The sequence below is a fragment of the Trichechus manatus genome, unplaced genomic scaffold, assembly GCF_000243295.1.
Source record: "Trichechus manatus latirostris isolate Lorelei unplaced genomic scaffold, TriManLat1.0 scaffold00007, whole genome shotgun sequence".
Lineage (NCBI taxonomy): Eukaryota > Metazoa > Chordata > Mammalia > Sirenia > Trichechidae > Trichechus > Trichechus manatus.
The window spans coordinates 33,446,871-33,464,756 of record NW_004443943.1 but is presented as its reverse complement, the minus strand read 5'-3'; the positions used below and the strand labels follow the sequence as shown (position 1 = coordinate 33,464,756).

At 41.9% G+C, this 17,886-nt stretch overlaps 1 protein-coding gene across 1 annotated transcript in view; it reads left to right on the top strand.

Annotated features, from left to right (window-relative positions):
* Window positions 1-17,886, top strand: part of SORCS1 (sortilin related VPS10 domain containing receptor 1) — a 555,760-nt gene that overhangs the window by 195,742 nt on the left and 342,132 nt on the right. Inside the window, exon 2 of the mRNA XM_023738816.1 lies at window positions 7,367-7,434. Within this exon, the coding sequence (XP_023594584.1) occupies window positions 7,367-7,434 (68 nt within the window). The remainder of the gene's footprint in view (window positions 1-7,366; window positions 7,435-17,886) is intronic.

Here is a 17,886-nt window from a genome sequence, read left to right as displayed (position 1 = left end):
AATCAGTATTCAAGCGATTCCTTCGAGGCTACATAGTAAGTGATGGTGGTAGACAGTACTGTTTGTTGCTCAGCAGCCACTTTCCACTTTTTCCTTGCTGGGAAAGCCCACGTCTCACCATAGAAAACCACGACTGAAAACACCAGCTCCACCTTTTGCATTCTTTTCAGAGCCCAAGTGTGGGTATGTGGCTCAGTCCTGGCAGTGACACTGAGGCAACTTTGCTAGGAGGGCTTTTGGGAAAGAGTTTCTTCCTAATTACAAAACAAAAACATGCAAACAAACAAACAAATCCCACAGATACAAGAGGAAACAGCCTTTCTTTTCTTTGCTGAATGTAGCTGTAGCTGCACTTGATACAAGAAATTATTATGGCCGCCTTGCAAGGATGAGGGTAGATAGCATCCAAATATTGGCACTTTCAGAGAGGAAATATGGACATTGTCTGGGTCCTTGATGACATTGTTAGGCTAAATTAACCCTGGAACTGCATGACCTCTGGACTTCCTGTCACATGACATGTTGTTGTTAGGTGCCTTCGAGTTGATTCCAACTCATAGTGAGCCCATGTGACAGAGTAGAACGGCCCCAGAGGGTTTTCTTGGCTGTAATCTTTACGGAATTAGATTGCCAGGTCTTTCTCCTGTGGAGTCACCGGGGGAGTTCTAGCCACCAACTTTTCAATTAGCAGCCAAGTGCTTAAAACCATTTGCACCATCAGGAGATAATGCGCTCTTGTTGTCTGAATCACTTTTAGTGTTCTGTTTCTTGCAGCTTAAAGCACTGTAACAGATACGGTGGCTAAACCAGAACTCAGAATCTGGTCTTCTGGTTTTAAGTCTTTTGCTGTTTCTAGCAGAGCACGCTGCCACCTAATTTTTAAGGATCTCTGCAACAGAGAAAAAAACCTGTCTATCCTGATATTTTGCTAGGTCCCTGCCCATAACCTGTGCTTTAGCTAACCCTGAGGACTTGCTCTTTTTATTTAATACTTTGTGAACTTTCACACTTCTGGGCCTCTATCTTCATACTCCCTTCCCTTGGAATACTCTCAGGTGAAGGGTGATGCAAATGGTTAAAGTGCTTGGCTGCTAACTGAAAGGTTGGAGGGGTGAGTCCACTCAGAGGCATCTCGGGAGAAAGGCCTGGCAATCTACTACCGAAAAATCAGCCATTGAAAACCCTATAGAGTGCAGTTCTACTTGAAATCACATGGGGTTGCCATAAGTCGGAATCAAGTTGACAGCAACTGGGTGGTTATAGGCCTGCCCATTTCCATCTGAATCCCATATAGCCTCTGGGATCTGTTTTGAATACCTCCTCTTACATGAGCTCATTCCTGATCACATCTTTCTTTCTTGCTCCCTACAAGACAAAAGCACTTTTCTCTTTCATCATTTGTATTCCTTGTTTTGTAACTGTGCGTGCAAGTCTGCTGTTCCACTAGACTGTGAACTTCAGACCGTGTCTGATTTTCCTCTTGCACCACACATCACGTATTTTTTATTCCTGCCTCTTAACAAGGGCTTAATAAATGTTTATTGAATTAAATGTGTAGAATTTTAGAGCTGCAAGTTCTTTCTTCTGAACAAAGCTCTCATTTTCAGGGAACTATAGTGGGTTCTTTTTCCTGGATTCATGTACCCCTTAGGATTACGAGATCAGTGATATCTTTAAAGTTACATTCATTGTTTGATGCTCATAACTTTTATCAGATCATATTCCTCAAAGATTTATGGTTCGCCAAAAGAATGAAAAACCCTTGTTCAACTTGGAAAGTTGAATAAATGCTTACTGAGTCAAAGGCAGTGTAGAACAGGTATTATGTTAGGAAAACTGCTATTGTGGGTTTGCTTCTTTTTCCTGAAAATGGAATACGGAGAAAACAACCAAAAACGAAACAAATTCCTGGCTGTTGGAACACCCTCCCATATATCTTATGCAACTCTTCAATCTCCGTGAAAGATTGTTCCAAATCTCTTCAGGCCCCTTATAAGTCCCTCTGCTCGTATTATCTTTCACCCATGTTTGTAAAAATCACTGAATGGTGTCTGACAAGCTGCCCCAGTAAGCAGAGAGGTGGCCATCTGAGCTTGGGCAGTGAGGAGACCCCAGGGACCTACTGGACTCTGGAGGAGGAAGGACAGAGGTAGCCAGTTCCAGAACTCACCCAGCCTGCTGGCATCTTCAATGCGGTCATCCCATTGCTCATCTGAGCCAGACTGTGACCCACCCCAGGTGAAAGGAATAGTGAACACTGGCATTGTTGAGCTCTGTGGAGTCGCCCCATGTGTTAAAATTACAGAAACACCTGCCCAAGTCAGCCCTGAATCACTAATGACTGCTGAGAAGAATGGGAAGGAAAATGTCTTGTTTTAGAGAGTAGGACCCCTGTCACCATTATTCAGAATTTGGCCATCAGGGAACTTGTAGCCCAAACTCCTCACTTCACTGTCGTGGAGGCTAAGACCACACTTTTGATCCCCTTGAGATTCAATTCCACTTTCACAGTTAGCCACTGAGTGAGAGAAAAAGAATGCAAATCATTAATAATTGAAAAATCAGGAGACATGTCCCAGTTTTCTGAGATTTCCCTGAGGTGAAGGTGAGATGAGGTAACAAGCAGTGGCCGGACCAAGTATCCTTCTAGAACTTGAATCTTCTTAAGTTTCCATTAGTTCCCTAAATTCATAGTTTAAGCAAAATAATAAGCTTGCTAGACAAACTTAGCCTTCAAGGAAGATTCTTATTAGTCCTTGGCCTTCAAACCAGGTTGCTGTCTCTGAGCAATAAAAACTAGAGGGACCACTCATAGGGGAATATGTGCATTCCTTCTTGGGAATGAGAGGAGGGGCAACTGTGTGGAACCACCATCCTTCCATTCCCTCCCATGGGGGTGAATTCTTTAATGCACTACAAGAAAGGGGGAAGACACTATGTTTTTTCTTCAGAAAAGAAATGGGAGAATTCCTATGCTGCTGCTTAGAGAGTGTGGAACAAATTGTGGTTCTAGGCATTGTAGTAATTAATACAGAAGTTGTCAAAAGTATGTTCTGTAGCACCAGGTTACCTGCAAGTGTTATAGCGATTCCTTAAATGTTTGGTGTAGGTTTCATTTCTAAATAATGTTTCTGTGTTAATTTAAAAAACACGCTGTCACACTAAAAGGCGTTACATGACTAATAACTGGCATAATAGAGGTTGTCAATGTATTAATTTATGCTGCTGCCAGGTTAATTCATTTTAACACATACCTTGAAGTAAAGCTTACCCTGCCATTTTGATATAATGGAACATTTTTGACTGGCTTTTTCTAATTTACACTAGAACACTCTTTATTAGTTATCCACATATAGTGTCTATTGTTGGTGTAGTGGTTAAGACCTACAGCTGTTAGCCGAAATGTGGGCAGTTCAGATCCACCATGTGCTACTTGGAAACCCTATGGGGCAGTTCTCTTCTGTCCTATAGGTCGCTATGATTTGGAATCAACTCGAGGGCAACAGGTTTGTTTTGTTTTTTTTTTTAATCTACATGAATGCTTTTGTTTTGTAACCAAGTACAGATGAGAGTTTGGGTTGGACAAAGGGTAGAGTTACTAGTTGTCTTCCTTCCACAGGGTCTTTTGTGATGGTTTCTCACCCCTTATGTAGAGAGGAGTGCAAGAGGCTGAAGTCGGTGGAATTATTCAGTAGGAGCTTTGGAAATCCTTGGGCAAAGGGGTGATTATTTTGGAGCCCAGGTGATGAAAATTTGGCTCAGAGCTGGGGAGGAAGCCCTTCCTCACTCCCTCACAGACCCTGCACAGAACCTGGCACTGTTTCTAGAACCCTCCTTCTCTCCAAGGAGTGGACGATTTGAGAACAGCAACTTGGTGAGTGGGTATCCGCATTCTCTTTATAAGAATGGACAATGGAGTTCCTTCCAGAAGCAGCGGATATGACCAGAAGGAGCCACAGAAAAAGAGCAGGATTGATGTCATGTGGTGATACCAGCAGCTAGACTGGCTTGGGGGGTACCTGGGACACGTCACTTTGGAAAGTCCCGTAAATAATGGGATGCTGAGGTTCTGTTACAATGTAGGCAGGAATTGTTGAGCCATAAATATTTGTGTTATAGCTATTTAAAGATAGCATCCTAAGATTTAGAGAAGAACCTAAATTATTACTATATGGCCACTGCTTATTGTTGTGAATTAGGGATATTTTGATACTATATAATGAAACCAAGATACAGAAATAAATTGAGATGCTGATGGATATCCCGTTATATGTGTGTGTTTGCGCATGTGTATGTGTTCATCAAAACAGCCTTGTTCTCAATGATGGACTTTATACCTAAATGCTATAAACTTGAACTCAAGGCTAAATCTGTACATGAAAATTGTTACTGAACAAATGAAAATAAAATGCCACTTATGTATCACATATACAATACCACTTCATAAAAAAGCTCCACTGAGTTTTCAAAAGTTTGGAAACCACACAAAAGTAATACATGATAAGAGCAGAATAGGCCATTGCATTTTTCCCTTTGTCTCATTTGCTAGTAGTCATACCCGAGTGCTGTAGCTGCATTTGGCTGTGGCCAGGCCTCTTTAACAGGTGCTAATTCTGTTGAATAGGATTGTTAATTAACCGGAGCAGAAAAGCCACCAACGAAACAGAACTAATATAATGACTCACCACTATCCAGGAGTAGGTGGTAAACAATGCATCTGACAGTAAAGGTGAAAAATGAGGGAGCTATCTCAAATAATTGACTGAAAACCTAACTAAAGGTTAGCAGTCCTCCCTTCTTTCTTGCTCCCGTTCTGGAAACAGAGAGCTTAAATAGATTGATCCAAGCAGATATGCTTTGAAATGCCAAAAGGACGCCTCTTCTGCTCAGTATTGATAAACTGCTTGAGTGTATCACTGGCATTTTCGTTTTAGTAGCCCAGCAAGAAGGAGCAAGGAGCGGGTTTTTACTTCCCTTCCCACCTGCCCTAGGAATTGGTTAAACAATTTCTGCGTGCATGCGCCCGCGGCTCCACACCATTACACGCTGGGTTAAAGGGTTTCTTCTCCACTGCTCTGAATTCCCTCCTCAGATGAATGGGAGACACGGCCTGTGACCAGCTGAACTTTGTTATTTAGTTTACTGCTGTATTGTATCAGGAGAGCAACTACCTAGAAATCTTTATGCCCACACTCCCATTTTCTTGGTGGGGGATTTATAGACCTGTTCGGCAAAATCGCACCAAGGTGGAGTAGCAACATCGTTCTGTGCCTTCAAACAAACTGCCACCCTGCTGCCACTGATCAGTGTTCCTGGGATGGCAGTGATTGAAATTTAGCACTTAGAGTGACTTAATTGGCAAGCGGATCTGCTAAGCATATGCCCCCACCGCAGGCATGCCATCTGATGTGTCCATAGGGTGCCCTGCACCTCACACATGCTCACGTTTTGCTATAGAATCAAGTTTTGATCAGATCCTTTGAGGAAACTTGTGCTGTGGTTTAGGAGATGGGTGGCCTTTGAGGACAGGACCTCAGGGATCTCTATCTTTGTCTTGCGGCCGTTGTAGTTCTCCATTTCCTTGAACTTGGAACAAATCTGAGGTCATGGAGTTCCAGTTTGCTTGCTATGAAGGCAGTGTTAAGAATCTGCTCATTGATGCTTGCAAATTCAGTAAATCAAGCCCTGTGGTGGCAGAGCAGTGCTTGGAAGGGTTCTGCAGCTCGCTGCCTTGGAATTCAAGATTAGGATGTTCTGCACTCACTGTGGCTAGAACTGATCCCTGGGCCTTCCGAGAAAAGACCAGGAAATTGATGTCAACATTTTTCTGCTGAGTCAGAAGCAACCGGGCCAAATGTTCTAGGTTATGAGTATCAGGAGAAAAATATAAACCACATCAGTAAGTGGAGCAGATCCATTAGGTTCTTTCCTTATATAAGAGGAACGAGTAAGGAGTGGGAATTCAGTGGTGGGGAACACACTGCTCTGTTGAATCTTCCCAAGTGTTCTGGGGTGCATGTACCTTAACTAACCAGGTAGACCTGGTGGTCTCTGCAGGCACCTAGATAAGCCACTTTCTCAGTGCTGCTGTGATGGGTATTGAGTTTCAGTAGGACTTAGAACCGGTAAATCGGCCCTCCATCGACTTCCTTTTTCTTTGATGAGTGCATTCTGTTGTAATTGGATCATAAACTCCTAGGCCTTGTCCGTATTTCTTTGTGTCTGGCATCAGGCAAAATCTTGGGCTTCTAATAAATGCTTAATAAAGGTTTGTTGGATTCTGAAGGAATGAATTAAATCGTTTGGGTTTCTCTGAGTAAGGTGGAAACAGTGATAAATGAAAATCCAAGGAGGAATTTGCCATGAAGCTAATGAAATGTAAGCTTCAGGGCCGCCTAATTGCACAGGCCCATTCCCAGGATCTGGTTTTAATTGTTTATTCAAAATTTTGTATACTTTTTCTTATGGAGCACCTGCAAGTTCTAAAAGCTTCAGGACTCGATGAAACCTAGCATGGCTGCTATTAAAATGCTGTTGCTTACTTAGCCTTTGTGGCTTCTGTCCCATGGCTAGCAATTGGGAGACCAGAAGAAGTAGGTAAAGCCAGGCCCCCAGAGGAGAAAGGGAAGGAACTAACATTTAAGAGCCTCTTGCTAATTGACAGGTAATTTTATTGCTTAACTCCTCATAGCAACCTTTAGAGAGAGAAGAGCATTATGGGCTTTAATAGCTGGGAATGCTGAGCTTCAGAGAAGTTAAGTAACCTGCCCATTGTGGTCCAGCTGTAAGTGGTGAGGCTGGCAACTGGATCACTAAACTTTCTCTTCCTATTTTCTGCTCAGTAGCCGCCCTACTCATTGTCATCGAGGCGATTCCAACTGATAGCGACCCTATAGGACAGAGTAGAACTGCACCATAGGGTTTCCAAGGCTGTAATCTTTACAGAAGCAAACTGCCATGTCTTTCTCCTGTGAAGTGGCTGGTGAGTTCCAGTCACCAACCTTTCCTTTAGCAGCCTAGCACTTAACCACTGTGCCACGAGGGCTCCTTAGTGGCTGCCCTGTGTGGTGCAAATCTGACAGCTCTGACAGCCTTTCCTGAAAGTGTTAAGGCCACTAGGTGAGAAATGCCAGAGTAGTCAGGTAACTCTTGGTGTGGGATGAGAGGATGAGAAGTCGGGAGGGGATAAGGCCAAGTGGCCTTGTGGAAGGCATTGGCAAACCCATTCCCTTCAGCAGAGCAATGCTGTAACAATTCATTCAGTTATGTTAAGCACCAGTTAAAGGAATCCTCCCTTGGGCTATTTCAGTTCTAAGAGATTGTAATTGTTTGAGACTAACCGTGATTTTTTTTCTTTTGCCTTCAGGTGATTCTCATTTTGACAAAGCTCTACGACTATAACCTGGGGAGCATCACTGAGAGCTCGCTTTGGAGGTAGGTAGATAAATTGAGCTAATAATCACTGCCTTATTTAAGCATGATGCCTGCTCTTGCTCTAATGCCTTACCCCCTCTAAGGTTGCTGGTTATTTGCACCTCTTTCTTTTTTGGTTTGCTGTACATTTCCCTTAACAGTGGGTTAGGGTTTATCTCCAAGCAGTCAGATCCTTACCTTCTTTATGGACTCCTTCTTTGTGTCACAGTCCATTCGTTTTGTTAACTGTACATGAGGTTGTGTTGCTGTGTTTTGGTCCCCACGGCTCCCGCTGATCTGTGAGATTATTGGAGCAGAAAGGAATGAGGGGAGGTCTCTGCAGAGGGAATCAGCACCCTCTCTGGGTCTGCAGAACCCAGGCAGGCTACCAGTGCGATAATCATTCACTCACTTCCCTTCTGTGGTCCTGCATTTCACTAGCAGCCCGCAGGTGTGTGCTCACACTCATAGCTCTGGGATTCACACTGTATTGCCACATACAGATAGAGTGCTTAATAAATATTCTTTTGAAGGAATGGATACATAGCCTTTGGGGCAAAGCAACTCAATATTGGGGCAAAATATGCAGTTGGGCTCCTTAAGGCCCGAATCCAAGGACGGCAAGGTCCTCAGAAATCCAGGCATCTTTTCTTTCCCCTCCTGTTCTTTGGGCCTATATATCCTATTATTTCCATCTATTTTCCAAAAATCTGCTTTATTTACTTTGCTGCTGATTGGCTCTTCTCTGCCAGTGTTGGTTGTATTCCTACATCCAGACCAATCACTAAAGCCCAGGAGAGCATTGGCAGTATTATTTAGGACTGGATCATGCACTAATCCTTGAGGTTGGGAGAGCATGGGGACAACTCCAGGGATAATATTCAGTGATCATTGGCAAGGTGGCAAGTCCAGAGTCTATTCTGATTGGTCATTGCCCTTGTTATAAAACCCACAACCAAACCTGTTTCCATCGAGTAGATTCCGACTCATAGTAACCCTACAGGACAGAGTAGGTTGAGTATTGCTTCTCTTTAGCATCCCCCAACACACACACACACACACACTCACACACACTCACACTGAGTGGAAGTAATTCCCTAAGGGAAACTTACATACTATTAACAGATAAAGGAGGGTGCTCTCTGGGCAGACAAAAGCCAGTGGGTGTCCACCGTGTAAGATCAGTGGGGGTTTTCATCACCTGACAGTTTGCATGTCAGTGTCAGAGCTGCGGTCTAGTGAGAAAGACTCCAGTCTGTGTGTACATTCAGCAATGACTGCAGTTGTCTTCGGGAGGAGTGGGGTGGGGAGTAGATTTACCTAGCAGCAATTTTTTAGCAGTGCCTGCCCCTTTTGGGGAATGCAGTGGTCATAGAAGAGGAAGATCATAGGTTGGTTAGACACTCCAGTGGAAGATACCATACCCCATAAGCCGATTGTTCATAGAATTCCTTTTTAACCTAACGTCTGTTTTCCACTGAGCTCGACACTATGTACACGAACACTGTCTTGTGTTTTAGGAGACTTGTGGTTGACCAAAGAAAAGGACAGACCCGTTCTTTTATTTGCTGTCGGGCATTTAGATTGTTTATCTCCTTCCTCAACTAGGAGGTCAGTTATGAAGACTTGCTGTCCCAGGGAAACTGTAACTGAATTAAAGTATGAGGATTTGTGTAGGAGCCTTAAAAAAGTGCAATTCTTTAGTGCATTAATGGTCCGACACCTCCTGTATTATTTAAATGCAGAAACCCTTCATCAGAATTTCTGTGACTCTGAGTCAGCTTATGCTTCCTTGATAGATTTCTCTAATTTATGTACATATGAGATTAAAATAAAATTTTTTAAAAAACTTGATTTTTACAGTGCATTCACTATATATAGTCTGCATGTTAGAAAATTAAAAGCTGTGTGGTTTTGTCCCAGTGGGATAGAGGCCTTCAGCAGTCATCACTCTCCACATGAGCAGTGGGAAGGGCGTGCTAGAAGGTGTGAGGAGCAAGTCATCCTGGACTGCTGAACCTCAGGCTTATCATGCTTCTTTCTCTCTGATGGGGCATCATTACAGATGCTCCCAGGGTGAAAGGGAGGAAGAAGGTGGTTTTCTGATCTTGGGGGCTGGTTAATGAAATAAAAAATGGCATCACCTTTCATTGGTATCTGACCTTCCTTCTGAAGGTGCAGCCTCCATGGGCTGAAGCTTAGGAAGGTCTGGCAAGAATTATCTGCTGACCTTTCAATCTCCAGCTCTATTTCACTGAGGCAAAAAGTTTTATCTATTTAATGAGTTCATTCTTTCATGCATTTATTTACCTATTTTCTATACATGTGTTTAGTACCCATTATGTGCTGCGTACTACCCTAGACACTCAAGTATCAGAGATAAATCAGGCCCACTGAAGGCATCAGACAAGTAACCAGATGTTCATGCTACAGTTTGGAGGTGTCATGACAGCTGTGTACAGGTTGCCGTGGCAGCGCTGGAAAGAGTGCTTGGTCCAGGTAGGGGGCCCTTGGCAGAAGATCCACCTGGAAGGCCTCAGGCAGAATATGAGCTGAACTGACTTATCCTGCTTTTATTGAGGGCAGTGATTTTATATATAACACATAACATAATATATAATATCCATATACTCTCCCTCCCTTCCTCTCTCTTTCTCTCTCTCTCACACACACACACACAATGCCCCAAAATATTTACGTACTTTTCTAATGCACTCACAGTTGTTATTTGCCATATACATCCCATGTCATATATTGCAAATGACGATAAAACCAAAAAAACAAAACAAAGCAAAACCCAAACCCGTTGCTAAGGAGTCGATTCCAACTCATAGCGACCCTATAAGACCGAGTAGAACTGCCCCTGTAGGGTTTCTAAGGAGTGCCTGGTGGATTCGAACTGCTGACCTTTTGGTTAGCAGCCATAGCTCTTAACCACTGTGCCATCATGGTTTTGGACTATAATATTAGATACTGATCATTTTAATATTTTAAAAGGAAGAGCACATGCCTTAGCACACACCTTTCTAAAATGGCATTTAGAAAAGAAAAAGAAAAGAGATTGAGAAGGAACGATGTTTAGAATACTTCACACATGCTTTGGTAGGGTTGCATTTTTGAGCACCTCTGGATACCCGTACTCCCTACTTAGGGAACCTCCTTGTGGGTCTTGTTACAGAGGACAAGGGAGGCAGGCTGGGAGGGAGGAGGATAGGGGTTAGGAAGAGAATACCTCTCAGTTCTGGGTCATTGAGTGCAGCCCTGGTTGCGGGAGATTAGAACAGCCAAGAGTGGACTCATTTTCTTCGGCCTCAGCTTGTATTTTCTTCTCAGAATACCTGCCTACACCGAAAGCTGGGGGCTCGTTTGTGTCCCAGGCTGTGTTTTGGACATTCTTGTGGCACCCATAGCACTGAGCACAGCACTTAGCAAGTAGATGATGCTCAGTAAATATCTGTTACTGAACAGACCAGTGAATCCTGCAGTTTTTTCTCTACTCTGTGGCCATCAGCATATAATTTTCTTTCTCTTTCCTTTATTTAACAAAGATGTATTGATTAACTCCTTTATGCCCTAGGTTATGCTGGTCCAGGGAGGGGAAAGTGAGTGGGTACATAGATTGATAGCACATAGGCTGTGTTCTCCAGGTGTTCATTGTCTCCAGGGGGACAGAGATGTGTGGACAGTTAAGGTAAGAGACAATTGTACAGGCAAGTAACCTGCCTTATGTAATTATATTGAATAAGGTACATTAGCAGCCACCCAGAACTGCCAGATCCCAGAAGAAGATAAATCTAATGTAAATAGACAAACTGTCATACAACCACAAGTGTTGTAATAAAGATATGGGGTAAGTGTTGCTTCTTTACTGTGCTCATGTGTATATTTTCTCTTCTCAACTAGACTTTAAGTCCTTAAACCCAGCACCTTGCCATTTAAAAGATAATGGTGATGATGGTGTTGATAATGATAATCATGACAACATAAATAAATGCTAACTTTTATTGAACACTCGCTATGTGCCAGGTAGTATGCTAAGTGTTAGACATGCATTATCTCATGGCATCCTCTCAATTCATTTTTACAGTGTGTTCAAAGACACACATCTAGTAAGCAGTAGTGCACGAACTTACAGACGTTAGTTAATAGATAAACGCCATGCGTACATTGCTTATCTGTCTTCCAGACTCCCTTCTGCCTTCTGGTGACTATAAGCAAACAAACAAAAAAAAACCAATTCATATATGTTTATATGAGATTTTATATATGTGTGTGTGTGTATGTGGTCCCCAACTTATGATGTATTCAAGTTATGATGAACTGCACTTATGACCGTCTGGTTTTTTTTGTACGTCTTATCATTAGTAATTTGTATGTATTAAAATATATGTAAGTTTAAATGTAATGTTTCCAACCCTTAAAGACAAAGATTGGATTTATAAAGATACTGATAATAAAAGGCAATAATAATGAAAACTAAAAAAAAAAAAAAAGATACTTGATTTACATCAGAACCAACTTATGATGGAGTTGTCGGAATGGAACTCTGTCGTAAGTCGGAAACTGCCTGTCCCCACACACACACGCACACGCACGCAGAGTTTTCAAATCTCAGCACCATTCTGAGCAGCATCAACCCTACTCCAGGACAATACTGAGCACCAGAAAAATGACTTCTTCGCCAACAAATAGATACATGCACTTTTCAATTGAGCCCTTATTCTTTATAACTTCTACCAGCTGTATAGTCAAAATGACTATAGTGTCAAATGACTTTGGGGCATTAGACTTAGAGAGAGGCCGAGAGGCATCTGACCTTGTCGCAGTGTCCCAGGGCTTTCAGCCTTGCTGGATCAACAAGCCCTGGATGACAGAGGGATGCCGCTGAACCAAATTAATGAGCTGTCGCTCCCAGTTGGTCTTGTCATTGATTACACCTTAATCCTGGAGCAAGCTGTTGATTTTGTTTTGTTCTGTGTTGTAGTTCACTCTGGGAGTCAAACTGAGAGGAAAGGGGATGATCTGACACAGAACACTTAACTGCACCTCAGAATTGTCTCCAATTTGTAGTGGATTAACCTATGAGATTTGGCAGAGCAGGGTGGTTTTACCATATTGAAGCAAGATAAGCTTAAAGGTTGAGATACATAAAATGTCAAAATCCAGATGCAGTACCTCTGAGAAGAAATGTATTCATCTTTTTTCCCGTTGTACTGGGGTAATCGGAACTCTGCTGAGAGAAGCTTAGCTGGTGAGAAGTCTCTGGGCAGTTCTTGAGGGAACTAAAAGTGTTTTCTCCTCAAGGGGCATACAACCCACTGGCCTCTCTGCCTTAGATCTTGAGTGACATGGCTGGCTTCTCCTCAAATTCATTATCCCACTTTTAGATCCACGTAAAAGACACAAGAAAGCCTCTGACCACATCTCCAAAACAATATACTACTCAGACAGCAGAGCCTGCCTTGGCGGGAGAAAGACGCTTATGGTGAAAGTAGAAAGAATGGGTTAGGGTTTTTTATTTGATTCTGCACAGGGAGCCAGCCCTATTTGCTATTCTCCCAGGAGACACTTTGTTTATTCTTGGGAGTTACACACAGTTATTGTCAAGGGAAGTTTCCTGTAGAGTCTTTTTTTGCAGGGAATGACCGTAGAGTGCCCTGAGGCAGTGGCTGTGTGGGTTTGGCTGTAGCCCGTGCCCTCTGACGAGCACCCACCTGGTGTTCAGGCTGATAGAAGCTGACCTGAAAGTGAGCCCTTTGCCAGTCATGTGGGGAATTCCCATTAGATAGAAGCTTCTTTCCTTCCTACTCTCTGTCCAGGGGGAGAGCAAGGAGGGCTTGAGTCGGGTTCCTATTCCTTGCTTGGAAGGATGCTTTGCTACAAAATCCAACAAAATAATTGAATAGGGATACACAACCCTAAAAAAATTATAAAGAACAAAACTAGACTGTGATACTTCTCCTTGCAAGAAATTCCTTGTGTTACGCAAGCTCCATGATGTTATTCAGTCCTCTGCTTACAACTGTTTAGCACCTCCTCAGTGGCACACAGGGGATGGCCAAGCTCCCCAGCAGGATCAGCAGGTACTTTGGATTCTTGCACCAGTCTTCCTCTTTCGATCTTTATAATTCATGATCCAATCTCCATATTTGGGTCATACGGAACTGCTTGTGGTTCCTGAACAAATAAATTAATTTTATTATTTTATTAGATTTTATTGTTATATTTTAAAAATCATAAAGAGTGATATATGTATATTATAATGAGCCAGACAGTGAGCGCACAAAGAAAATGTAAATAACGTCTTCCTTCCCGCATAGATCCTACTTTCCTGAGGTCAGTGATTCCATCCGTATGTTTATGACAACTAAAAAATACCAATAGATAAGCACATGCCAGGATTACATGTTTGTTTAAGAAAACGTTGTTGTTGTTGTTGTTAGGTGCTGTCGGGTCAGTTCTGACTAATAGCAACCCCGTGTTCAACAGAACAAAACACTTATCCATCCTGCGCCATCCTTACAATTGTTGCTATGTTTGAGTCCATTGTTGCAACCACTGTGTCAGTCCATCTTGTTGAGGGTCTTCCTCTTTTTTTTGCTCATCCTCTGCTTTACCAAGCATGATGCCCTTCTCCAGGGACAGGCCCTCCTGATAACATGTCCGAAGTACCTAAGACGAAGTCTCACCATCCTCCCTTCTAAGAAGCACTCTGGCTGTAACTTCTTCCAAGACAGATTTATTTGTTGTTCTGGCAGTCCATGGTGTATTCAGTATTCTTCACCCACACCATAATTCAAAAGCATCAATTTCTTTGGTCTTCCTTATTCATTGTCCAGCTTTTGAATGCATATGAAGCGATTGAAAATACCATGGCTTGGGTCAGGCACACCTTAGTCCTCTAGGTGACATCTGTGCTTTTCAATACTTTAAAGAGGTCTTTTGCAGCAGATTTGTCCAATGCAGTTCGTCTTTGATTTCTTGACTGCTGCTTCCATGGGCGTTGGTTATGGATCCAAGTAAAATGAAATCCATGACAACTTCAATCTTTTCTCCATGTATCATGATGTTGCTTATTGGTCCAGTTGTGAGGATTTTTATTTTCTTTATGTTGAGGTGTAATCCATACTGAAAGCTATGGTCTTTGATCTTCATCAGTAAGTGCTTCAAGTCCTCTTCATTTCCAACAAGCGAGGTCATGGTATTTGCATATTGCAGGTTGCTAATGAGTCTTCCTCCAATTCTGATGCCCCATTCTTCTTCATATAGTCCCACTTCTCAGATTATTTGCTCAGCATACACAGTGAATGAGTATGGTGAAAGGATACAACCCTGACACACACCTGTCCTGATTTTAAACCACACAATATTCCCTTGCTGTGTTCAAATGACTGCCTCTTGGTCTATGTACAGGTTCCGCATGAGCACAATTAAGTGTTTGGAATTCCCGTTCTTTGCAGTGTTATCCAAACTGACAGATGAGTGGTGGTAAAGAAATTAGGAGTAAACTACTCACAGGACTCTGACAACTAGCTTTATTTCATGTAACAATGAGTCATAGCTTGCATACCAGATTTTTGAGCATTGCATAGTATGGAGGTTGTGTACTTTATTAAATAACTACATGCTTAATTAACATTTATTTAGTGCCAGGAAGTGTTCTCAAAGTTTTTTTTATCTTCATAACAACCCTATTAAGTAGGTACTACTAATATTGCCCAGTTTACAGATGAGAAAACTGAGACTTCGAAAAATTAACTAGCTTGCCCAGTGGTCATGCAACCAGTAAGTGGCGGAGTGGCTTGCCAGTTTGTTTTCTCAACGTCTATGCTGCAGTGCCTTTCCATTACCTTTCTGATGGGTCTTTAGTCAATTTTTACTATATTTTCTATTATAAACAGCACTTCAATAAACATTTTTGTAAACATGTCCTTACATTTTGGAAATTTTATCTCTGTAAAGTACTGTAGAATCATAAAGGTGATATTACTGTATCTAAAATATATGTGTTTATAACGTTAATAGAGACCTGAGATTACATTCCAAGCAGATTGCAACAATTCTTACACCCATAATCTATTATTGAATAGATTGCACATTTCCCCAGCCCTTCACCAGGCTAGTATTTTCAATACTTTCATTTTTGCCAGTATTTTGGTGAAAATGGTGTCTTGATCTCCACTTGTTTTAGTGGGTGTTGCCATGATTACTAGTGATATTGAGCATCTTTTCATGTTTATTGGCCTATTGTACTGTTGCCCCCTCAAGCAAAGATAAAGGAGCCCTGGTAGCTCAATGGTTAAGTGCTTGGCTGTTAAATCAAAGGTTAGCTGTTTGAACCCAGCAGCCACTTGGCAGGAGAAAAGACCTGGCAATTTGCTTCTGTAAACATTACAGGCTAGGAAACCCTATGAGGCAGTTCTTCTCTGTCACATGGGGTCTCTGTGGGTAGGAATCACTTGATGACACACGACAACAAACAAATTGCTTCTTAGTACTCCTGTAGTGTGTTATGTGTCTGTTTTATGACACTTACTAGATGTATATTTATTTAGTTCAGCTCAACAAACATCTACTGTTATTGTTGTTGATAGGTGTCTTTAAGCTGATTTCTACTCCTAGCGACCTCATGTGACAGAGTAGAACTGCCCCATAGGGTTTTCTAGGCTATAATCTTTGCTGGAGCCAAGCACTGCATTAGGTGGACAGTGGGGATAAGGATACAAGTAAGAAATTGCTCCTTCCCTCCAGAAATTCAAAATCCAGTGAAGGGCCTACCCTCAGGGTATACTTTCTATAGGATGTGGTACATTTAGGGTTAAAGTTAATGCACAAATTGTACATGTTTGTCTGTTTCCATACCAGCCTGGATACCCAAAGACTGTGACCATGTCTTAGTTATTTTTATTTGCTCAGCACCTAAAATAGAACTTGGCACATATTAAGATTCATTAAATGTTTTTTGCTTAGAAGCACTATATTAAGAAGTGGCTTAGGGTCCTTGAAAGCTAGGTCTATGTCTTATGCTTATTTAAACCTCATTTTTAACATAATGTTTTATATGTTAAGAGATAATGTTTTAAATAATGTGGTACATGAGCTTGTGAAATGTCATCATGAGGTTCTCAGTGGGGCATGAAAAGCCCAGAGCTTCAAGTCAGAGAATCTGGTGATGTCTGTAGAGCCCTCGCATGCTTGTTAGTCCCCTCAATTTTGAGAAATGGTCTTATACATTCACATGAAGGCTCTTTGTACAAGGACCTAGCTCCTCTCTGCCCAAATAAGCTACAGGTCTTCTTGAAATCATTGTGGGCCTGTTCTCAGATTGAACCTCACACTCGTCATTTGCCTCAATGATTGGCACTTTGCTAAGTTTCCCTCATCTCCTTTTATCGAGCAGTTAATTAGATGTGCACAGAAGCAAACATTGTCCTGATGTCCAAATAACTTAGATATAAACTGAGTAATTGAGTGCAGAAAATTTTATCAGAGAAAGCAGAGCAACTAGTATTCCAAGATCAAGCCTGGTTATAGATTTCAGGAAGTATTTGGAATGTTAGTTCCCATTTTGCTACATTGTCTTTGAACTCCACATGGTAAAAATCTTACATGTGTAAAGACCCTTAAGTTGTAGATCACCACCATCCTATTCCTTGATAGGAGCCAAATGTTTCCATATCTTCATAACTCCTCAGAGGGTTTCCCTACCCACTCACTGCTCTGGTTTGCACTTTTATATCAAAACCTGGGCTTATTATTAATAAGTAAGCAAATAATGGGGACTAAATGCTATTTAAGTATAGAGCTCTGTACTGGGCATGAAGAAGAAGGCCAAAAGATGCCCAGAACACAGTACTCACCCTTAGGAACATACAGTCTCATTCATTCGTTCAGAATACTGGCTCCTTCTCATTCTTCAGGTTTCAGCCTAAATATCACCTTATTAAAAAGTTTATTTATATTCACCGTATTAAAAATAGTACCTTGCTTCTTTCTACCATAGCACCTTATTTATTTCACTCACAGCTCATGTCGTAATTTGTAATGATTTTGTTATTCATCTGACTCTACCATTAGAATATAAGCTCTTTGAGAGCAGAGACTTTGCCTGTCTTATTTTCATTGTATCTCAGGTGCCCGGGGCAGTGCTTGGTACATAGGTGTTCAAGTGAGATTTGCTAAATTACATGAATGCATAAGGAAATACATGCCTGGAATCACAGTAAATGCTGTGAACCAGGTATGAGTAAGATCTGATCATTGCCCTCAAGGAGTTCAAAGTCTGGTGGGGGAGACAGATAAATACATGAGAGATTATAGCAGCATGTCTAGTTCCCTAATAGGGGTACTGTAAGGTGCTCTGGAATGGGTATGGGAAGGTTTCCTGGAGGAGAGGGTACCTGAGCTGAACCTTGAAGAATGAGTAGGAATTAGACTGCTAAAGAAGGCTAATTGTTTATTTACTGAGTGTGT